Below are 24393 nucleotides of genomic sequence, written 5' to 3'. Positions count from 1 at the left end.
GCGCTTCCTCTCCTTCTTCCCTGTACTGGGAGCATGCAAGGACCTTTGAAGGGGACATGCCAGAGCCTGTACTTCCACTTAGGGATCTTACTCAGTTTTCTTTTAATTGACATTTGGGGTCTGTTTAACTTCCTGCTGCTATTTGGTTAAATATCTGTGGTTTAATAAAGATGAAAACAGCCGGTAACAGACTTTACAGTGGGAGCTTTCCTGCCCGAACGCTTTGAGCCTCTGAAATGGATCTTAGACCTGAAGCAGTGTTGAGCCACTTGGGCGTTACTAAATGGGGGATGATTAATTCTCAGTGTGAGCAAAACAGGACCATTCTTAAGTAAATAACTTGGTTTTACAGAAACTTTTTTCTTTTTATGCAGTTTTTTAAAGTACAAAATTCAATAACTTTAAGTATAGGTACCAAATTGTTCAGATATCACCATTAACCCATTTTTTTTTCCAGTTCTGGGGATTGAACCCAGGGCCTTGTACATGCTAGGCAAGCACTGAACCACTGAGCTATATACCCAGTCATAAACCTGTTTTTAAAACATTTCCATCATCCCAGTGAGGTCCCTCAGACCTATTTGCACTTACCCCAGCTCCCAGCCCAGAGAGCCACTCTGTAGATTTTTCTGGACATTTCCTATAAATGGAATTGTATGATAGATAGCCTTTGTGACTGGCTTCTTTCCTTTGCAGAATGTGTTTCAGGTCACTTGGATTGTACTGATCATCAGGTATCAGGATTTCATTCATTTTTACTGCTGAAAGGTATTCCCTGGCTCCGATAAATCACAGTTTGTTTTATCTCTTCACCAATTGTGGGATGAGCAGTTGATCGTTTCTACTTTTTGTCTATTACAAATGATGTTGCCGTGGATATTATTCAGCACCCTTTTAAAATGAAAGATAAATATATTAATTGTGCTTATGAGAGAGCTGAAGTTTTACTCTTTGGGGGTGAGTGTTGCAATAAATAATGTTTTTTTCTTTCTTCCCATTCTTCCCTTCTTATCTAACATTGCACCAGAACCAGGGTCTCTTAATGATGGTTTAATGATCTTTGGAGAGGAGTGAGTTTGTCTTTCCAAGTAAAGGGTGGGACACTGTGAAGACAGTGAGCAGGGAGCAGAGTTGCCACCACAGTGCTGGTAATGCCCCTTCCCTGCAGCGATTGTACATTTCAGACTCCACTGAAATGGAGACCCAACTGCTCACCCACAGTCGGTGAATAGATAAAACAAAATGGGGTGTGCTGTTGTTGTTTTAATCTATTCTTCACTTATCAATGAATGTTCTCTTTTAGAAGAGAACCTCATATCTTCCCATACCAGCTAATAACAGCTTTAAGAAGCAAAGTTTTGTGAAATCCTACAATTTACTCCTATTTACTGAGATTTAGAGTTTTTTTAGAAATATCAAGCAAAATTCTCTGAGAAGGTGGAAAACATGTTGCTTTGAGAAGCGATTTATTGATACCTTTCAAATGTCCCCTCTGTCCAAGAAGCTCCTGCTGAAGCTGGTGGTTGACATTTTGCTGGGCACTGCTCTGGGAGGTGCCAAGGCATGGCTGGTTGGGCTCCACGGCTGTCCCATGAAGACTGGCTCCAGGTGGCACTTCACTTACAGGAGCCTGAGTTCTTGCGTGTCTGGCACGGTTCTCATGGGAGGAAAGCTGGCTGGATATTTATTTCTCATCTCATTTTCTAATGCAGGGAAGGAAGGAAATGAAGCTTGGTTACTGATTGAGGTTTGAGCACAAAATCATTTGGCAAATTGGTTTCACGTAAGAAATTTCATTCAAACTTTGCTTTTCTGCCTGGACCTGTGCACTGTCTAGACATGCCAGACAACTTGGCCAGGTTGTTCTATACTGAAGTCATCTCCTTTGGTGACACACCAGGACTTCGATAAAGATCATTTTGTTCAGTCTAATTTGCCTTCTAAGGCAATTTTTTTAAAGATTGGAGATTACCAATGTGATTTATTTCAGGTTAATTCAGAGTAGTTAGTGAAAATGCCAAATTTTGAATATGATGGCACAATAAGCAACCCACACAGGTACCAGGGGTGCCTACATCCAGAATCTTCTTGGTGTCTGTCATTGGGAAAAATAAATATTGTCATTGCAGCTCTATCAAGGTATTTTAGACCTTGAAATAATTCTTTATCTTCTAGCTAGCTTTGATTCTGGGGCTCTTTCAAGTTGAAACAATTCTTGGTACATGGGTGCATGCACATAGAGCTGTGTCCTGGAGTGGCTTGGTGGCAGGGTTGAGGGCACCCAGGCAGCTGTACAGAGGAGGCTTTGACCCCCCTCCCCCATTAGTCAGGCAGAGGACGAGTTCTCACAGGGCGACCTGTGCTGAGCCTGGGCATCCCCTTCAGTGCTTGTGCCATTCCTCCTTCAGGTGTGGGGACACAAATTCCCCATGAACTTCCATTCCTGAGTGTGTGTACTGGGGCAGATCTCCGATGAAATCCTGCTAACCTCTTGTCAGCAAAAAATTGAAGAGATGGCTCTGTGAGGAAGGGGACTTCCCAGGGCTGCTGCCAAATCTGGTCAGCAACGAAGAAGGAACTTTTGGCCCCTGTCTTCTCGCAGCCAGGCTCAGAGCGCGGGTGGAGAGCTGGCGCACCGAGTCTGTGCTCCTGTGCCCTGTGGCCTGTCGGCCAGGGGGGACAGCTCAGGGTGTTTTATGAGGGGCGGAGGCCCCAGCTGGCGCCCACATTGGAGTCAGGCATCCCTGCTTTGGCCTCACCTCCCTGTGGCCACAGCACAAGTGGCTCCATGGGCAGAGCTTGCCTGTTCTTGCTCCAGAGAGCCCTCCGCCCCGCACTGCGGATGACTCAGTGTTTGGCAGACTGAAGCCGCTTTGAACGCTTTTCTTTTCCTTTTGTTGGGCCTGTGGTGGGGGAGGACAAGGCCTGGTCAGTCTCCAGCCAAAGGGCACTGTGACCCTTTCCCTTTGGCGCACCTCCACTGCTGGGGGGTCCCTTCCACATGCCTATTCCTCTCAACACCTTGCAGCTTGTGCTCCCTCTCACTGTGTGGCATTCAGGTCCCATTGGGAGGGGGAGGGCTGTCCTTGTTTGGATTTTGTAGTCTAATGTTTAGGAAATTCAGTTGCACTTGGCCTCTGAGTCGAAAGCCTGGCGTGCGGTCTTTGGTAGCTGACAGCCTCTGCTCATCCCTGCAGCCCGGTGCCCCAGCGGCTGAGAGCTCGGACTCCAGAGGCACTTTGACCTTGGCCAAATTAACTTCTAAAGCTTTGGTTTCTTCAACTAGGAAAATAAGAATCCTTGTGCTCCATCTGGATTTAAAGAAAGAAAATATGTCCAGGATGCAAACGCCCAGTGCCTGGCACCTTGCAGCCAATATTGGACTTTGCCATTGAGCTGAGCTGTCTGTTACCCTCTGCCATCTTTCATGAACCAAGGTCTGTTGTGAGCAGGGCTTGGCACAGAGCCCTCAGAACCTCCCTAAAGAGAATCCTGTTTGCCTCCCCACCCTTGGAGCCACAGCCATTTGGTGTCTCCAGTTGGTGTTTTGGTGTCTTATTTTCACGTGTTTGTGGAGGGGCTGGAGAGAGGCAGGTGGAGAGGAGTGGGCATCCGTGCAGGTTGTTTTCTCAGGTCCTGGCATTTTGTTGACCTGACAGGTGGGAAAACGTGGTCTTGGAGTGATCTGAAGAGCTACTTGTCCTTAATTACCTTCAAAGCACAAACGTCCTGGTTTAGCGCCTTCTCCACCTTCTCTTTTCCAGGCAGGCCTGGTGCTCCCGGGGCTTCAGCCTCCACCTCCCAGCCACACTCTCTTCTGTGAGGGCAGTGCACAGGCTTCTCACTTTCCAGCAGCCCGTTCTGGCAACTATTCATTGCAGCATTTCATTTTGTTGTTTTTTAGCAAATCCAAGCATATGGTGAAAGCAGACCCAAGAGCTGCAAGTTGTAAATCAAGTGAAATTTAATTTGCATTTGGGGCTGGAGGCTGGTTTTGGAAGCAGGATCCTCTGTAAAATGGGAATTGTTTCTGTCCTTAGAAATCAGATAGAAAACGGTGCTTCCAGAGGACAGTGCCAGCTCCGGTAGGCATGAAGGACGATATGCCTGTGTTCTCTTTCCAGTTGACCTGAGTAACATTAGGTTAATAAAAATTTAAAAAATAAAAGTTTCCTGGATCTTTCTCTTACTTTACTTTCCTCTTGTAATGTCCCAGATCCTGTCATCAAGTCTGCCATCCTGGAATTGGGAGCCCAAGCAGTGGCTTCAGTCAAATGGCGGGGCTGCCATTCCAGTGCCTGCCCCGGGTCACCCTGCACCCTCAGCCTGAAGATAGTTCTGTGAACAGGGGTGTCATTCTGACCTGACAGAAGGGAAAACAGGCCTGGAGAGGTGACCTGCCATCCACAGCACGGAAGTAGCAGAGCTGGGTTGCCTGGGGTCTAAACAAGCTCTCCCAAAAGGTGTGAAGACTGGTTCCAGGCAGGATGGATGCAGGGTGAGGGAGGTCAGCTGGAAGCGCGCCCGCCCGCCCAAGGAAGCTGGGCTGCTGGGAGGACCTGCAGCTGCAGCCGAGAGTGAACCAGGGGCTGGTGCCTCTGGGAGGCAGAACTCAGCCAGGTCCCTGGAGGAAAGATTAGAAATGGTAGTAGCTAAACTTAGCTCTCTGGATAAGCTGCCTGTAGAAGGAAGTGCAGACGGATTTCAGGGAGGGGGCTGGGAAGGCTTAAAAGGACAGCAGCAGGTTTGTCATGGCTCCCGGAGTGTGTGTGAGCCTGCACGGGCTGCTCCGCAGGGCCACTGGACACCGCACAGATCCGACACTGTGCCGTCATTCCTGGTGTCTCTGGACTAAAGAATACACTGTGCCCAGCAGTGAGGAAACCCAGTGCTGACGCTGGCTTGGGGCGGGGGGGCTTAGCCCCAGGTGCTTCCCGTGCTCAGGACAGGTTGCTTCTGGTGGGGCTGCTGGGGCTGCTGTGCTGATGAGACACTGGCCTGGCCTGGCCTGGCCTGGCCTCGGGGCTGGCACAAACAGACGGTGTGCGGATGCTGAGAGGCAGGCTGCTTAGAAGTGAGCCCAAGCAATTTGTTTTGGTAGAAAATGACCTTTCTCCTACTTGGAAGTCTTGAACCGCTGGTGATTTTCTGGCTCTTTAGTCATCTCTCCGAGTTCTCCCCTTGCCCAAGGTGGAGACACGAGCAATAGGAAAGAGCAGTCCTCTGTTCAACTAGTGACTTGCCGTGGTCACTTGTGTGCCCAGTTTACGTGGTGCACATAGAGGTCTTTGATTTTGTCAACTCTTAATTCCTCGACCTTGAGATACCAGGTGGTTTTCTATTTTTAAAAAATAAGTCATTTTGATGTGTTCCCAGTCATATGACAAAGCTACTAGTTGCTTCTGGCCTGGGCAGTGTGCTTGGTGGAGAGAGTGGCAGAAAGCCAGGAGCAAGGCTTTATAAAAGGAGCTCGCTGATCAAGGGGCTTTGAGAAGAGGCGGAAGGACTGTGTTTAATGAGATCTGCACACACTTCTGAAAAGCTGCTTGGAAGGAGTTGCCTGGCCTAAAGGACTTGTTTTTAATAGCCTTCACTCTGAATTTGTTTGGGGTTATTTTTTTCCTCCCCACCTCTCTCTCTCTTTTTTTTAATTACAATATATAAGTGTTCCTCATATCCTATATGACTATAAAAGAGGGTTTGAAACATGCACAGATTAAAATACAAACCAAGGTTGGGTACAGTGGCGCACGCCTGTAATCCTGAGGCTGGGGAGGCTGAGGAGGCTGAGGCAGGAAGATCACAAGTTCAAAGCCAGCCTCAGCAACATCGGAGCACTAAGCAACTCAAACCCTGTCTCTAAATAAAAATACAAAAAAGAGGCTGGGAATTGTGCTCTATATGTGTAATATGAATTGTAATGCATTCCACTGTCATTTATTTTCATTTTTTAATATATTTATTCAATCATCACACACTGCTCATTGACATTCCCTACTTTCTTTGTTTTTAATATTTATTTTTTAGTTGTAGGTGGACACAATATCTTTATTTCATTTTTATGTGGTGCTGAGGATCAAACCCAGTACCTTACACGTGCTAGGCAAGCACTCTACCACTGAGCCACAACCCCAGCCCCATGTCATTATTTTTTAAAAATCAATAAAAAAAAAAAGAGGCTAGGGATGTGGCTCAGTGGGTGGGTGCCCTGAGTTCAATCCCCAGTACCCCCCCCAAAAAAAAACCACCAAACACGTCAGTGCCCACCACTCAGATTTAGAACTTCTACAGGAACTTATATACCCCTCTACCCATTACCTCCACCCAGCAGAACCACTATTCTGAGACTGGGGTAGTTACTTCTTTCCTTTTCCTGTATTTTTGCCATCTGTCTATCCCTAAATTGTCATCTAAGGAGCCAGATGACCACTGTGTCTCCTCTCCTCTGCAAGATGGGCTGACACCTGCCTCAGGTGTTGTGAGGACCAGCAGAGTTAGTAACAGAAGACACTTGCAGTAGCATCTGCCACAGAGGAAGCACTGTATGTGTTTTCATTCTTATAACTAGTGTGTTTAGCTTTGTCTGTTTTTTAACTGTAAATAAAGTTAATAAAGAATGTAAATAATCACTTGAAATTTTTATTCCGACTCATTTCTTTGTTCCGTGGCATTTTGAGACTCCACAAACTGGGACAAGTGGTCATGATCTCCTCATTGGCTCTTTGCAGTTCTGTTGTACAGGACTGCAGTTCATCTGTCACATTTGGAGGTAGATAGTGGTCACTTCTGCTTTGGACCATGGTGATCCTGCTGCAGGGCAGTCTGGTCCACCTGTGCCCATCTCCCTACAACAGTGGTCTCTGTGTGTGCTCTAGGGTCCCAGGACCCCTTCAAGGACTGCACAATGTCAAGGTGATTTTTGTTCACAGGCTCCTCCCACACTCTGGAGGATGAAACAGTACCAGGACATGTATCACTGAGGATCATCTGAGAACTTTTGCAGCACAGAATTTTTTTCCTAACTGAAAATCACAAGGATTTTCTCTATTTACAATCAAGAGTTTTGGTTAGTACATTTAGATCTGGGGTCCATTTTGCATCTGTTTTGTGTCTGAAGTGGTTGGGGACGTTGTTTTGTGTGTGTGTGTGTGTGTTTGTCATTTTGTCCATAAAGATCTTCTGGGTTTCTCATATCACTTCCCTTTCACGTTGAATTACTCTGACAACTTTTCAAAAATCATATTGTTCATAGATATTTGGGCTACTTTGTGGACGCGCATTTCTCTTCAGTTGATTTATGTAGCTTTTCTTCCACCAGTACCAAAATCTCTTAGCATTACTTTATATTAAGTCTTAAAATCAGGCATTATAAAAACTCTATTCTTTTATAGAATTGTTTGAGTTCTTCTGTGTTGTCCTAAAAAGATATGTTTTAACACAAGCTTATCCATGTCTATTAAAAGACTTCCTGCTGGAATTTTTGCTTGGGTTTGTCCTGAGTCAGTAGATCAATTTTGGGGGTTGATGGCTTAACAATATTGATTCTTTCAGTTCATGAACATGACATCTCTCTCCAATTTTTAGGTTTTAAGTTTTTTACACAAATAGTCAGATAGTTTCTGTGAAGAGGTTTGTCACATTTAAAAAGAAACACATCCGGGCTTGGGATGTGGCTCAAGCGGTAGCGCGCTCGCCTGGCATGCGTGCGGCCCGGGTTCGATCCTCAGCACCACATACCAACAAAGATGTTGTGTCCGCCGAGAACTAAAAAATAAAATATTAAAAATTCTCTCACACTCTCTCCTCTCTCACTCTCTCTTAAAAAAAAAAAAAGAAAAGAAAAAAAGAAACACATCCTGTTTTAGTTAATGCAGTAAGGCCTGGGCCTTATTGGAAATCTACAGTAAAGGAGAAATGAAACTGTTCCTGGTGCAGATGGCTTGGAAAATCCCAGGGAGTCCAGCAAGAAGGTAGTAGATTAGTGTCAGTTTAGGAAGGTTGCAGAGAATATGCAACCAATACCCAAAAGTAAAATTTATTTCTATATACTGGTAATGAACACATGGAAAGAAATTTTAAATGTCACACCATTAACAGTCATGTAAAAATGAAATACTTTGGTGTAAATTTAACAAAATGTGTAGGACTTGCAAGGTTAAAAACAATAAAAGAAATCCAAGAAGATCCAAGCAAATGGGGAAACATGTTGCATTCACGGAATGGAAAAAATCAACATTGTAAAGACATCATTTCTATAGACATGATGGGCACATTTAACACAATTCCCACCAAAATCTCAGCAAAATTTTTTGTAGCTGTAGATGTGATGATTCAAATATGTATCTGGGAAAGCACTGGAATAGGGAAGGGAGGGAGGGAACCAGCAGGAGGAGCCCGCCCTTGACTTCAGGTCTTGTATGGCTATAGCACTGGAGATGTGGTGTTGGTGAAGGACAACTCCCAGGTGGGTGGAGCAGCTCATGCAGCTCCTCCACATGTCCAGCTGATCTCTGACAAGGACAAAGCAAACTGTGAAGGAAGCAGGCCTCTGAACAAACCATGCTTAAGCAGTCTGATATCTTCAGGCCAAAAAGCTAAGCCCTGTCTTAAATCTCACCCTATACAAAAATTGGCTGAAACTGAATCATAGATCTAAATGTAAAATACTAAAACTTTGAGAAGATAATGTAGTGGAAACTCCCTGGGACCTAGACCTTGGTGAGTTCTCAGACACAACATCTAAAGTGTCACCCATTAAAGAAAGAAATCAAGATTGAAAAAGATGATCCATAGACTGAGAGAAGATATTTGCAACCACATATCTGACAAAGGACTCGTGTCTAGAATCTTTTAAGAACTCCGAGAAATGTACTGAAGTAGTACACAGGAGCACTAGAGTCCAAGTACAAAATAAGGTATGAGGAGTTTTACCAAAGACAATGCACAGATGGCAAATAAATAAAGACACTCAGCATTACTGGCTTTTGCAAATTAAGGGAAATGTAAACTTAGGCCTTTTCAAAATATTACTACACACATTTTAGAACAGATAAAATAAAAATTTGTGAAATATCAAGTGCTGGTGGGGGTGCTGGTGGGGATGCTGATCAGCCGAATGCCCCATGTATTACTGGTGGAGGTGTAAAATGCACAGCCATTCTGCGAAATAGTTGGGTGGTTTTGTTTAAAAACTAAACATACACTTATGACCCAGCAGTCACACTCTTAGACATTTATGCTAGAGAAATGAGAACTCGTATTCCACAAATCCTCTGAATATCAAGAGCAGCTTTACTTATGATGTCTCTAGCCACGTCCTAACGGTGGATCCCTACTCAGCAACAGAAGGGAACAAACTGTTGACAGCTTGGGCGGACCTCAAGGGCATTACGCTGAGTTGAGAAAAAGCCAGTTTGGGAAAGCTGTATATTTGCATTTAAAGTACAGTCTAGAAAAAGGCAAAATGGTAAGGCAGGGGACAGACCATATACAAGAGATGGAAATCAGGTTAGCAGTGGCAGGGAGAGTGGAGGTGGGGGGGGGGGGGTGGCGTGTGCCTGTAAATTCTAGCTCGAGGGAGCCCCTTGTGGTAGGGGATAGCTCACCTTGATTGCAGTGGTGTCTCAGGAGCTCACACAGGTGATAAAGTGCATAAAATGCACCCTTCATCCAGTAAGATTCCTCCTTTTGATATTGTACTAAGTGTTTCTAAGATGTAACCATTTTAAAATACAAAACATACAGCAAATAAGAAAATTTATTCTCATTTGAATACTTTGTTTCTTAGTGCTATTGTAAATAGAATTGGGGGGATGTTTTTGGTACTGGGGGGTTGAACCCAGGGGTGCTTTACCACTAAGCTACATATCTCCCCAACCCTTTTTATTTTTTATTTTGAGAGAGTTTCCCAGTCTGGCCTCAAACTTATGATTCTCCTGCCTCAACCTCCCAAGTCACTGATAATGTCAGCATGTGTCCCCACACCTAACTGAAATAGCTTTTTTTAAATTTTGTATTCCAGTTGTTTACTGCTAGTATATGAAAATGCACTTGATTTTTGTATACTGGCCATTTATCTTGTAAACACGCTAAACTCGTTTATGGTTCTATTGTTAGCTATTTTATAGGTTCCTTCCTTGGGATTTCGTACTCACAGTTCCGTGATGTACAAACTCAGTTTCATTTCTTGCTCCTTGTCCCCACGTCTTTTCCTTGTTTTGTGTGTCGTCTGCCTACTGTCTCCATTGTATGTGCCGGTAAACCTGCCCATACAGTAATGACTGGAAGCTATAAAAGTGAGCACCCTTGCCTTCTACCAAATGTTATGGTAAAAGAATTCAGAAGTTCACCATTAATTAAGATGTTATCTGTAGGTGTTTCATAGACGCCCTTCGTCAGACTAAGAAGCGTCCTTTATGTGGCTTGGTGTGAATTTTTAACCATGTATGTAGGTCAAAGGTTTTTGGTTTGGTTTGGTTTGATACTGGGGATTTAACCCAGGGGCACTTTAACTGAGGTACCTGCCCAGCCCTTTTTATTTTTTTATTTTGAGACAGGATCTTGCTAAATTGTTTAGGCCCTCACTATATTTCTGAGGCTGGCTTCAAATTTGTAATCCTCCTGCCTCAGTTTCCCAAATCACTGGGATTACAGGCATGTGCAACTGTGCCCAGCTTACGTCAAAGTTTTCAAGTACTTTCTACTGCAGCTATTAAAATGTTTATATGTTCTTTCTTATTTTGTTAAAATGGTGTTTGTTTTCTATTTTATTGATGTATTATACTTCCTGTGTATTGTTGGGATTGATTAGCTAAGGTGTTGTTAGGGATATTGATTGTGTCTATGTTCAAGAGGGATATTGGATTATACTTTCTTTTTCAGTAACATTCTTGTCAGTTTTGGTGTCAGGATTGTGCTGGCCTCGTAAAAGAAGCTGGGATTATCCCTTCTGCTTTGATTTTTCTGAAAAAGTTTGCAGAAGATTGGTGTTTTTTCTTCTCTCAGTATTTGATGGAAACCATCGAGGCCTGGAGTTGGGGAAGATTTCTTTTATAACAAATTCATTTTTTTAGAATAAATATAGTTCTATTCAGATTTTCTGTTTCCTGGCATGCCACTTTAGGTAAACTGAGGGTTTTATTGCGGGGGCGGGGGGCTACCAGGGAGCCACTGGGATTATAGGCATGTACCATCGCTCATGGCAAGCTAAGTTTAAAACAATAGTTTGTCCAAATCCTCGTGGATATAGGGTCTGTCAGCCTAAAGCAGCTCATGACTTGCTCTTTTTATTTATTTTTTATTTGTTCTACTCAGTTATACATGACAGCAGAATGTATTCTATTCATTGTACACAAATGGAGTGCAATATTTCCATTCTTTGGTTGTACATGATGTAGAGATGCACCATTTATGCAATCATACATGTACCTAGGGTAATGATATCCATCTCATTCCACCATCTTTCCTACCCCCATAACCTCTTCACACCCTCCCCTTTGCCCAATACAAATTTTCTCCATTCTTCCCATGCACTCCTCCCCCACATCATAGATCAGCATCCACTAATCAAAGAAAACATTTGGCTTTTAGTTTTTGGGGACTGGCTTCTTCGCTTAGCATAATATTCTCCAACTCCATCCATTTACCTGCAAATGCCATAATTATATTCTCTTTTAATGCTGAGTAATATTCCATTGTGTATATATACCACAGTTTCTTTATCCATTTGTCTATTGATGGGCATCTGGGTTGGTTCCACAGTTTAGCTATTGTGAATTCAGCTGCTATAAACATTGGCCTGGCTGTGTCACTAAGTGTGCTGATGTTAAGTCCTTTGAGTATGGACTGGGGAATGGGATAGCTGGGTCAAATGGTGGTTCCACTCCCAGTTTTCTGAGGAATCTCCACACTGCTTTCCAATATGCAGTCCCACCAGCAATCTTTGAGTGTACCTTTTCCCCCACATCCTCTCCAACACTTAATATTGCTTGTATTCTTGATAACTGCCATTCTGATTGGGGTGAGATGGAATCTTAGAGTAGTTTTGATTTGCATTTCTCTAATTACTAAAGATGTTGAACACTTTCATATATTTGTTAATCACTTGTATATCTTCTTCTGCAAAGTGTCTGTTCATTTCTTTAGCCCATTTATTGGTTGGGTTGTTTGGTTTTTTTGGTATTAAGTGTTTTGAGTTCTTTATATATCCTGGAGATTAGTGCTCTCTCTGAGGTGCATGTGGTAAAAATTTGCTCCCATCATGTAGGCTCTCTTCACCTCAGTGATTGTTTCTTTGCCTGAGAAGTAGCTTTTTAGTTTGAATCCATCCCATTTATTGATTCTTGATTTTAATTCTTGCACTTTAGGAGTCTTGTTAAGGAAGTCGGGGCCTAATCTGACATGATAAAGATTTGGGCCTATATTTTCTTCTATTAGGCATAAGGTCTCTGGTCTAATTTCTGGGTCCTTGGTCTTTTTTGAGTTGAGTTTTGTGCATGGTGAGAGATAGAGGTTTTAATTTCATTTTGCTACATATGGATTTCCAGTTTTCTCGGCACCATTTGTTGAAATGGCTACCAATATAGATTTTTGGCACCCTTGTCTAGTATGAGATAACTGTATTTATGTGGGTTGGTCTCTGTGTCTTCTATTCTGTACCATTGGTCTACATGTCTATTTTGGTGCCAATAACATGCTGTTTTTGTTACTATTATTCTGTAACATAGTTTAAGGTCTGGTATTGTGATGCCTCCTGCTTCACTTTTCTTGCTTAGGATTGCTTTGGCTATTCTGGGTCTGTTTTTCCGAATGATTTTCATGATTGCTTTTTCTAGTTCTATGAAGCATATCATTGGAATTTTAATAGGAAACTGACTGGCAGACCCTGGTTCCCAGGTGTGGAGAGGTACAGCTCTGTGAGGCCCTGTGGGCCCTTCTCCCGGGGATCCCATAGTTGCTGTGGACAGCTGCTTGTGGATGGAGGGTCGAGGACTTAAGTGGGACCTGGGGGGTTCACAGCACAGACACGGGGCCCCTCAAGCTCAAAAGAGCCAAAGCCCAGCCAGGCAGCTTCCTCCACACTTGCCCCTGTGCTGGCCAAAGCGTGAGGAGAACTTCCAACCTGAGGGTTCTTAGCTAATTCATTTCAGTTTGGCTTCAGTTTTGAAAAGTTGATTTTGTCCTTTAGGTTTTGGGGGGATTTTTTGGTTTTTTTCTTCCAGTAGAAGATCCTGGCTCACCTTGGCAGGCTGCCCCACTTGAGAATTTAGAGTTGTGCTTACTAAGTCAGTAACAGTAAGAGGACTCACATGTGTAGATAGGATTCAGACTTCAAAACCTATGGCCCCAGGCTAGAAGCTGGTGTGTGCTTTCTGTAGCCACTTTACCACCACCTTGTAGACCATCCACACTTTGGGGGAACCAAAGTCAGCTCTAGTGTGTTGACTTTGAGGGCCCTCTTGGCCTGTGTTCAAAGAAAGGCCCGAGGTTCTTTTCTCTTAGTCCTGCAGCCCCAGGGAGTTGTGTGAGGCCAGCAGATGGCATGGACGGCAGCTTCTCTGGTGCAGCAACATCAAAGCAGGGGCCACAGACTGCAGTAAGGCAGGCCTGGGCATGTGCCCACTGCAGGGTAGGTGGCAGGTTATTCCCGAGGTGATCTTATGAAGGATGCAGCCAGCTTCATTCCATTCGCCTATCTGTGCCTATCATAGGTGCATAACCCCAAATATACCTGCTGTGCTTCCTGAAACAGCCACCCACTTCTCCACCCAGTGGTCTCAGTGCTGGGAGGGGAAGGCCTCACTGAGAGGGCTGACTCAGGAGGGCAGGCCCCCAGCAAGCATGGGCCCCAGGGCCTAGGATCCCAACCTGATAAACTGTTTCCTCTTGTTTTAATCCATGAATCCTCGTTCTTACTCACCTTAAGTGACTTAGATTTTCAAATGAGTGAAAAAAACAGTCTGGGCCTTCCTCCGGTTTGCGAGGCCATGAATTCAGCCGCTGTCCTGAGTGGAGCAGTCCTGTTCGGCATGCCCGTGTGCACTTTCTGTCTGCCAATTTCATGTTAACATCTCCATGGCTGTCACACGCAAGTTCTCCAAAGAAACATTCTGTGTGTTGAGACCATCTTGGGATTTTAAACCTGCGTGTTAATGAGCTGATGCTGTGGGAACTAAGAAGTCTCTTGCAAATGACTGCCCTGGAAGCAATTAGATCTGCCCCAGCACAGCATCACAGAGCGTGGATGCCAGTCACCAAAGTTCTGGTTTCAGCAAGGTTGATTGGTGCTCCCTTCCTTGCCTCCTCTCCTCCAGCCCCTTGCTGGAGAGCAGGGTGGTCGACAACGCAGTTCTAACAGCCTTCTCATCCCGACGAGGCAACCTGGCCTGAAACTGAATTTGACCCCTCCCTCCTGTGCCTGTTCTTCCTAGGAGGATAAGAGGTCTCCACGTGTGCAGAATGGACAAGGATCACAAATTAGTACAAAGAGACCCAGCCATGAGATGGGGAGAAGCCATCCTGGTAGAGAAAGATCTTTTTTATCTTGGCATCTGATACATTTTACAGGAGTTAGATGAACTTGATTTCAAATTCAAAAGGAATATTTAAATTAAATTTAAACTGGGGGAGAATGTCCTTACGTCTAAATCTTTATATTTTACCTCATCTCTGGTTGTGTGTCTGGGCACTTCCATTTGGGTAAAACACTTGCATCCGGGTCTTCCTATCTCTTGGTGGCCAGAATGGTAGGGGCTGTGGTTTGCGTTGCTATGATTTATTTATTTATTTATTTAGGTACTAGAGATTGAACCCAGGGGATCTTTACCACTAAGCTACATCCCAGTCCTTTTTATTTTTATTTTGAGACAGGGTCTCCTAAGTTGCTCAGGGTATCACTAAACTGCTAAGACTGGCCTCAAACTCCTAATCAGTCCTCTTCCCTCAGCCTCCTGAGTCACTGGGATCTCAGGCGTGCACCACCATGCCTAGCTGCTGTGACTTTTTATGCCTAACTTGCCACCCCCCTGCAAAGAGAGCTCATCTGCCCTCCTATGCCCAGTGCTTCCTTTTTCCCCAGTGGAACCAGGCAGGAGCAGCCCTGGCTCTGAGGTGCTGTCCCTGTTGAACCTGCCTGGAGAGCATGGTGGGCACCATTGTGGCCAGCAGTGGCAGAGGGCCTGTGAGGTACAGGGTCTCTACACCTCCAAGATTCTGGTGAGAGGTAGGAAGGAGAAGAGAAGGGCATTTCAGGGAAGCGGGATGTCCTAATCAGGTGCACTGTGGTCCCTGCAGAGCTTTCTCACTGCCCAGCTGTTTCCTGTCCGAGCATGGGGGAGGCAGATTGCAAACAAAGCCAAGGACCAGAGCAGCCAGCAGAAGGGCTGTGCTGCCTCACTCTGTTGGATGATGGCTTCCTCTCATGCAAGGGTCTGCTGTGGGAGGGGAAGTGGGGGCGGGAGCCACCCTGCGTAGAGCCCTGGGCACCCCAGGAGGCACGGGGGTGGCTCTTCCCACTTTGGAGCAGCCTGTGTTCCCGAACCAGCAAGGAGGAAAATTGCCTTTACGGCTTATCATCAGTGCTGTAATGCCGGAAAGGGGCCTTCCCACCCCTTTAAACAAAACATTCTCTTGAGTCATCCTCACATTCTGGAGCAGAAGGCTGACTCTTCAGTAAAGGAAGTCACTCTTCTGCCTTTGGGCCATCCGAGACAGAGGAGCGTAAGAAACTAACTTGAGAGCTGGTGGCTCCCATCGGTCCTCCCCCTTTTTCTTATGAAGTCACAAGCTGTAATCTGGTGCCTTTCCAGTGATCTTTCCTCCTTGGGAATCTAGAGTGTCCACTGGCTGAGTGTGTGGGTGACCTTGCCTCTTGTACACTTTGTGGGAAGGTGCACAGTGACCTGAACAGAGCAGCTCTTACACAAACCCCGCAAGGGACAGTGTGTGAAGCCCAGGCCTGCCTCACTGCTACCCAGCTTTCAGAGTGAGGTTCTGGTGAGATCTTTGTACCTGGGAGCACTCATTTCCACCTTCTAAGAGAGGCCTTTGCTTGCCTGTTCACTTACTCCTTCCTCCAATAGCTCCACTGGAGCTAAAGCCAGCACTGGAATGTCCCTGAGCCCCCTTGTGCCTTGTGAGTGCCACTGTCCTAGACACTAAGCACATTCTGAAACAGAAAGTGGAGTGTCCTCAAGTGTGCCTCCAGCCATGGGACCTGGCCCAGTCCATAGGACGTATCAGTCCACCTCGGAAACCCAACCTAAAGGTGCTCCTTGTTCTGCACCAAGTCATAAAAGTGTGTGAAATCATATGGAACTGGAAAGACTGCCCCTTCTGTTCAGGGTTTACTGTCTTTAGAAACAATGTCTGGGTCCCTTGGGCCAAGTTTGTCAGAGACAGAACTGCAGACAGAACTAAGCTCCTGTCCCCCTCTGGCAGTGTGGCCTGGAGCAGGAGCATTCAAAACAGAGTTCGTATCTTGGGGCTAGAGCTGCAGAAACCGCATTGTTGTAGAAATTCTGTGGTTTTAATTTTAATTGTGTTTTTAATTTTAAAAATCACATGGATACTCTTTGTCTTTTTTACTTTGCTTTCCTGTCTGCACAGTGAAGTGTCCCTGCTGTTGCCTGTTTAGTCCTTTAATTTGCCAGTTGGGGTTCCTCCATTAAGACTGAGCCGCGAATGTTTTTCTCTGTGACAGGGTGAATCAGTGAAGTACTTCCTGGATAACCTGGACCGGATTGGCCAGCTGGTGAGTGACCACCCCGCAGGATTCTGCAGCCCAAAGCAAGCAACAAGGACCCTGGCTATGCTGATGGGCCCGCTCATCCTGCCTGGGTCCTGTGACAGCACGTAATGTCATGCTCTAGCGTAGACCTGTCCTATATAGAAAGACTCTAAAAATCATCACGATACCATTGTACTCCCGAAAAATTAGCAAGGATCCCTGTCGGCCAGTCTCCAGTCAGCCCTGAGATTTTCTCAGTCATCTCCTTAAGGTTTTCTTGGTGTGTTTTTTTTTTTTATAGTTTGAATCAACATCCTAATATTATCCACCATCCCAATCAGTTGATGTGATTAAATTTCTTTTAATCTATAGGTTTCTTCTCCCATCTTTTTTTTTCCCCCTTTTGATTTACTGGCTGAACTAACTGATCATTCATCCTGTAGGGTCTTGGTCTGGACTTCTCTGTCCCATCCCCCGTGTGGTTAATGATGCCTCCATCCCCTGTGAACTGTAGTTAGCCTCCAGGTCCAGGCCTGTTCACTTTCTGCCCAGTCCTGGGCTAGCTGTGTGGGTGGCAGTGTGCCCAAGTCACTGAAGGGCTTGTCACAGTGCAGGACCACAGTGGTTTAAGTAGCCACATTGTCTGTGGTGCCGAAGACTTCCAAGGGCTGGGTGTGGTTCAGTGGGACAGCACAGGCTTAGCACGTGCACAGCCTGGATTCCATCCCATCCCCCAAAACAAAGGTTTTCAAGAAGAACACATCACATATACATCGGATTTCATTTCATAAATGCTATTGTAAAACCTAAATTAAATTAATTCATAGTAAGGTTTTAGAACTTTTATACTTTGGAATTTAAAAATATAAAAGATATCTATGATACAGGGGGAAAAAAAAGATAGTTTCCTCTCGAGAAGAAACTGGATGAGATTTTTCCCCCGGGGCCTGGCAGTAGGAGTTCTGATCATTCCTCCTCAGACTGATGAGACCCCATTCATTCTGAAATGAGGCATTTGATTCTTTCACCTTATTTCACAGTAAGTTCATAACTCTATAAATGAAACTTGCTTCTGTTATTTGGCTAAACTTCTTACAAAGTCCACGTAACTTTCTCTCCTTTTCCCTTTGCTGTGTTTTTGTTGTTATTTTCTCCTAAATGTCTCCCTCATCCTGTATTTTGCAGAACTACTTCCCTAGTAAGCAAGACATCTTGCTGGCCAGGAAGGCCACCAAGGGAATTGTGGAACATGACTTCGTTATTAAAAAAATCCCTTTTAAGATGGTGGATGTGGGTGGCCAGCGGTCCCAGCGCCAAAAGTGGTTCCAGTGCTTTGACGGGATCACATCAATCCTGTTCATGGTGTCCTCTAGCGAATACGACCAGGTCCTCATGGAGGACAGGCGCACCAACCGGCTGGTAGAGTCCATGAACATCTTTGAGACCATCGTCAACAACAAGCTCTTCTTCAATGTCTCCATAATTCTTTTCCTCAATAAGATGGACCTCCTGGTGGAGAAGGTGAAGACAGTCAGCATCAAGAAGCACTTCCCAGATTTCAAGGGTGACCCTCACCGACTGGAGGACGTCCAGCGCTACCTGGTCCAGTGTTTTGACAGAAAGAGACGGAACCGCAGCAAGCCTCTGTTCCACCACTTCACCACTGCCATAGACACCGAGAACATCCGCTTCGTGTTCCATGCTGTGAAAGACACGATCCTGCAGGAGAACCTGAAGGACATCATGCTGCAGTGAGAGGAAGCCCCCTCGAGCCTTTCTGAGGCAGCCTGTGTGGCTGTTGGCACTTGTGGCCTGTGTGGTCCTGCAGGGCTTCTCAGATCCACGCCGTCAGATACCTGGCTCAAGAACGCTGGGCTCCAGCCCAGCCACGAGCTCTAGGCAAGAGGACGTGGGAACTCCATGTTAGCTACTGATTTGGGGACTAGTGAAACTACTGAAAATCCCAGTGCTCACTTTGGTGTTAATCTGCAGTACCTAATAACACAGCCTTCTTTTTACAGGAACTGCATTCCTTTCCTGACACAATTTAATCGAGGATGGTGTGTGCGCACACATTCTCTCTTTAATGACTAAAACACAAAAACCAGCTGGCCTTGCACATGGCTTTTCTCTCTAACCTCTGAGTCTTCACTGAGACTAACCAAAAGCTTCGCCTCGTGGTAGCTTGTAGAGATGCATGCCAGTGCCGCTGGGCACAGTGCCTGCTGGCCCTCCATCTCTGGCGCAGGGTCTGAGTGCCACCTCCCAAGTGAACACACTGCGTTTAAAACTTGTGCCAATGTCCTAAGAGCCCCCAGTCCAGGTATATTAGGTTGAGCAGAGGATCTGTGTCAGGGTCCCCACTCCCTTCCATGGAGGACGAGATTGAGAGCCATGGACCTGCCTTAATGCCCCAGCAGCAGTGTGGAGTGGGGGCAGCCCTGGGCCATGGCTGTCACTCCATCCACATGCTCACAGTGGTGCTTTTTGCTCCTTACCCTTCTTCCCCACTTAATGGCACAAAGACACATAAACCAAGTGGCCTTGAAGATGGCTTTTCCATCTTACTTGCAGGTCGTCTTCTGACCCAACATTTGCCAGCATGTGAGTTTCCTTCTTTGGGAAATAGTGGGGATCTTCTTCTCCTTCTGGAAGCTGGCAAAGATACGAGCTGCAGCCATAGCCTTTGATCCTGCTGCAGCTGCTCGGGGAGTTCTGTCAGCTGGCCCCGCTAAAGCCCACAGACCCTGCAGATGGCCTGTCCGACAGCATTTTTGGGCAGTGGCTTCTTTCCGCCTCATTCCTGCCGGGCCTCTAGCTCCTATGACTGTGCACACGGAGCAGCGAGTGCTCAGAGTGCACACTCGCCCAGCAGAAAGGCAGAAGACTGCCATGTTGACGGGCTGGTACATCTAAGGTGCCTCCCGGTGACTCACTGTGTTCAGAATGCCCTGTACTCCAAACTGCCCCTCTGAGCATTAGTCGGGGTGGGGTGGACAGCTTTTCTTGGCACTTAAAACAAAGGTGAAAGTGGCACCAGCGTTGCTGGGGTTTACTAACATAGCTGAGAGCCCTGTCCTGACACCACGCTGCTCCTGACCGTGGTGTCCCTTTTGCCTCTCACGCTTGGCTCATTTCAGCAACCAGATAATATGAGTCTTCTGGCAGATGCTAAACCAGAAAGGGAGGGAAGGCCTGCTTAAATGTCCTGTTATCGCCACATTTCAATTATGATACCACATGAGACTCTCCCTTGTGGTGCTCAACAGTCTGTGTCAGAGTCTGCTGGGTTTGGGCTCTTTTCTTTAGCTGAAAAGAAATAGTTGCTTTTTTTGTGCTGCTTCCTATAACTCTTCAAGCTGAAAGGATGTGACCTCAGTGTCACATAGTGCAGATGGCCTTATTTAAAGGAGATGAGTAGCCTTGGTAGGGCTCATCAGGATGGACTCAGGTCACATCTTCAGTTGGGCACAGTGAAGAAGGGCCTGGTCCATGGCACAGAGAGCTTTCTTTACCTTCTCAGTTCTCTGTGTGCCCCACGTCTATTAGGATTAAGAGCCAGGAGGGGAGCAAGCCATTCTCCACAATGTTGGGGTGCTCTTCCTGGCTCTGGAGGCTTCTGCCGCCGTGGCTAGGGTAACCAGTGGCATCGCCTTAGCCAGCCTGGGCAGCAAGAGCTCTTCCCTTCCAGCAGTCAGTATGTGTGCCTGTCACTTTCAAACCTGGAAACATGTGAGTGATAGCACGGGCAACTTTGCTTCACTGAACAGAAAGCCATGGGTAGCCAGAGGCCAGGGTCCTCATGCAGCTCAGCCTCTGGCCAGGCACCTTGGTCACGGCCCCCGCCAGCTGAGCCTGGACGGCCTTCTCTTTCTAATGGGGGTGGATTAGGACGCCTTTAAGGACATCCCTACTCTGAACTCTGTGAAGTGTTGTCATTGGAGAAGGAGATAACTGTTTGCAAGGCCAAACTGAAATCATTTACAATTTTTCTACACATAGATTGTAGTTCTTTTTGTCTCCAAAACCTTAAGCTTTTGTATTTTTTTATTTTAATTTCACTGTTACCCTTGACTGTTGTCTTTTTTAATTGCAATGTCGAAGAAGCAGGAGGTATTCGTGCCTCATCTATTATTGCAAAAAATGTAACAATAAACTTCCTCAAAATAAGACGTCTTCCTCATAATTCTGCTGTTTACACAAAAGAGCACATGTCGGTTTTTAAATATATATTTTAACTCTTTCATTTGTAGAGAAATTGTTTCAAAGATTTTGAGCCATAGCTCTGTAATTTATAGAGATGTCTAGAATTTTTATTCTTGTGATTTTCCTACTTCTTTGACAAAAGACAAATTTGTCAGAGTATTTTAATTCCAACATCAAAACAATGTTGAAACAATCTGATTAGCTGTGACTAACTTGAAAGTCCCTGAACACCTTATTAGTTATGCTCTAGGTTAGAGGCACTGGTTAGGGTCAGTGGATGAGGACCAATCTGTCACGCACCAGTGGATGAGGACCAGCCTGTCACATACCCGTGGTGGCCTTTGCTGGCAGGGTCTGCCTTGAAGACCCTAGTCTCTAGAATTTGGTTAAAATAAATTCTAAGGTTTTTTTGCTGAATATAAAATATCACTCAGCATTCAAAACCAACACTAGTTTTAATTTTTCAATCCCAGAAGTTCAGAGCAAATAACTCCCATCCTAATTTCATTTGAAGGTTGCTATTTATTAATCAGTTTTACTTCCACATCCCAAGTCTGGCACATAGGGGAGCAGCCATAAATGTTGCTCTGAACTAAAGCCTCTGGGCACAACTTTAAAGCATATAAAGGCAGCACATCAGAGTGAGACACCCTACTGTGCAAGATCTGGAAGCCCCAAGGGGAGGGATTTGATGACTGACTAGAGAAGCTCCAGAGAATGGCAGGGTGGGAGAGTTGAGGTGGAACCCTGTGGGTGACCACTCACGAAGATGAACGCTGAGGTCATCAGTATGGTTCACAACCAGAGCTTTCTTGTGCTCCAGACTCTACTATAACTGGCTCTCCACTAATTGTCTCTTGCCCTAAAAGCAGGTTTCTAGAAAGAAGACTGGGGCTGCTGCTCAATGCCATTGCCTGTGTGTGGCCAGGTGTCTGGAACTGACCACAAGTGAGAAAAGCAGAAACTTCCCAGAGGGATTCCCTCCAGGAACACATTGGGTCCTGGGCTGTCCAGGTGGCTGTGGGATGCACTTGGGCACTGCTCACGGCTGCCCAGATTCAAACATCATATATATAGATTCCTACTGTCCTGGGAGATTCAGATGCAAAGCCAGGGTTGAGGGCCATGAAAGTACACAGACTTGAGGTTCCTTCCAGGCTTGTGGAACTGTGATTAGCACAGTGAGGACTGCTACCTACCCAGCCTTCCCCTGGCTGTGGCCAGCAGCCTGCCTCGGGAGGAAGGTGGGTTTTCTTTTACTGGGTGTGACCATAGGAAACCCTTGCAAGTGAGCAGTTTTCTGTGTGGGGCAGCCCTGCAGATTTTTGGTGCCATTCTCTCTAAAGAACCTCAGGTGTGCTTAGCAACTCAGATGTCAAAAATTGCAGTGACCTGTACCTCAATATCAGAGCAGTAAGTCAGTTCTTGTGCCTCTCCTGCTCATACCAGCTGTCGGGTTGAAAAAGTTTCCCAGGTTCACCTGCACGTTGGCAGCCAAAAGCTCATCAGCCCCTGGGGGTGGGTGAAGGGTGCTGAACTGGGGGCCGGGGGCTGGGGGGAGGGACCCACTCACCTATACACACCATTACATGGGGAGTTCACCTGCAGGGTTCAACAGGCCTAGTTAGGAGAAACTGAAAGAGATTTTCATGTGACTCTCTAGAACCTTGGAGAATTACCTTTGGACCTTATGCAAATTGATTTAAAGCATTCTAAACATCCTTCTTAACTCCATTAGAACTAAGTGAAACCAGTTGGCCTGTTACTGGCTGTGGCCCCAGGTGATCAGGAAGTTCAGTGTTGCTATGCCCAGACCCCATTCAGAACCACTTAGTCCTGAGCCCACTTTCTCAGTGCTCGGCTTGTCACCCATGGAGAGCAGCTGTGCATGCTGGGAGCTTGAGGCCCCAGGCGTGGGATGAGGTGGGGGTGGCATGTAGCTTTGGCACCTAAGCATTCATGACAAAACAGCAGGGAGCTGTCAGGAGTCTTAAGTGCTGAGAGCCTTGATGCTCTGCCTTGGGCTCCTCCCTGGGAAGCACCGATGTACACCAGAACTGCCCAGACGGGGCCACTGCACTGCGACAGGTAAAAAGTGTATATCCTACCTTGGTGGTTAGTTAGGTTCTGTAGATGTCATTTTGATAAATCTATTAAAAGTTTCCTTAAACGATATGTGTCTTCCTGATGGGTCGCCTCCCATCAAACAGCCAGTTGCCACCCCACAGGCTACTACCATACAGTGTGCCCCTGAACGTGACCATCCACTAACTGTGTCAGAGCAGAACAGTGACCTGGGGTGGATCTTGATTGTAGGTGTAGCTGGGTTCACAGGCTTTGGAGTAAATCTCCACCTTCGGTCTGACACTGCTCCTGAAGCAAAGGTGTCCGTGGCCTCGCCGTGGACAGGGTGCATGTGTCAGGTGCACTCGTGGGCAAGTGAGGTAGGTGGGTGCCCCGTGCCCGGCTCTGACCCAGCCCCTGTCCTGTGTTTCCTTTGCTCTGCCGCCTTCTCCCCCAGGTGCTGACTACTCTCTTCCTCACGCCCTGGAGCAGTCTCACATCCTACCCTGTGTTTATTCAGCGAGAGTCAGCCATTTTTCAACTTAATAGCCCTCAGAAGCACAGGCCTGTAGGTGTGGGGAAGTATGAGAAGTCAGCAGGACGGTTGGGCAGGCAGGGCCAAGGGAAAAATGCTACCAGTGACGAGAGCGCAAGCATACGAGGTCCCCCACCAAACACGCCCCTTTTTTGTTAAATCACATCAAAAGCCTCAACCCTGGCTCAAAAATATGGAAATGTGAGCACTGATGAAGTGACAGTTTAATAGGTCTTTCTAAGACCTCCAGCAAATGACTGAAGATGGGAGGCGCCTGCTGGTCACTCAATGTATGGATGTCCATGGGGACACGTGGCCAGGGCTCCCAGCCCATCCTCAGCAGTACAGCAAGAGTGACTCAGAGGAGGCCTTGCACAGGGACGAGTGGACCATCCACTGCTAAAAGCAGGAGGAATGGCACCTTGTAGAGGGAGGGACTCCCGTGGGAGCCTCGCATTCCACACAGGAAGCACTGACTGAGCTGAAATGAGGACTTCTCCCATGTCACTTACACTTCTGATTTGGGCTTACAGCAGTATTGAGATGTAACAGGGAAGCACTCTAGAAAATCTGGATAACACAGAACATGCTGTGTGTCGGTCACCTGTGGTCTCAGTTCTGATGCCTGAATTTAGGTGGACTTAAGAACAGTGCCCTGTGAGCAGGCAAGCCGTCACCACAGGAGGCCTGTCACAGCCAGGTACTGCAACCAGGGCAGGGGACTCCTCCTGGGACACCCCCCACCACCACCACCTTTCAAGAGCACCTCTCCTGCTTGGGGTCCATGACTCTCAAGAGCCCCATGTAAAGTGACTGCTTCAGGGAGATGTGACGGGAAGGCAGCAGCAGCAGGAATGAGAGG

The 24393-nt window shown here is 46.3% G+C and overlaps 1 protein-coding gene across 1 annotated transcript in view; it reads left to right on the top strand.

The window, feature by feature from the left end:
• The window catches only part of Gna12 (G protein subunit alpha 12), a 99071-nt gene extending 78186 nt beyond the window's left edge, over positions 1–20885 (top strand). The window contains exons 3-4 of the mRNA XM_026415235.2: positions 16700–16750; positions 17912–20885. Of these exons, the coding sequence (XP_026271020.1) occupies positions 16700–16750; positions 17912–18481 (621 nt within the window). The 3' untranslated portion in view covers positions 18482–20885. The remainder of the gene's footprint in view (positions 1–16699; positions 16751–17911) is intronic.
• Positions 20886–24393: the final 3508 nt, after the last annotated feature.

The sequence above is a fragment of the Urocitellus parryii genome, chromosome 9 (assembly GCF_045843805.1).
Source record: "Urocitellus parryii isolate mUroPar1 chromosome 9, mUroPar1.hap1, whole genome shotgun sequence".
NCBI classification, from domain to species: domain Eukaryota; kingdom Metazoa; phylum Chordata; class Mammalia; order Rodentia; family Sciuridae; genus Urocitellus; species Urocitellus parryii.
Note: the sequence above shows the minus strand (reverse complement) of the source record. Positions and strands in the feature narration are given on the sequence as shown.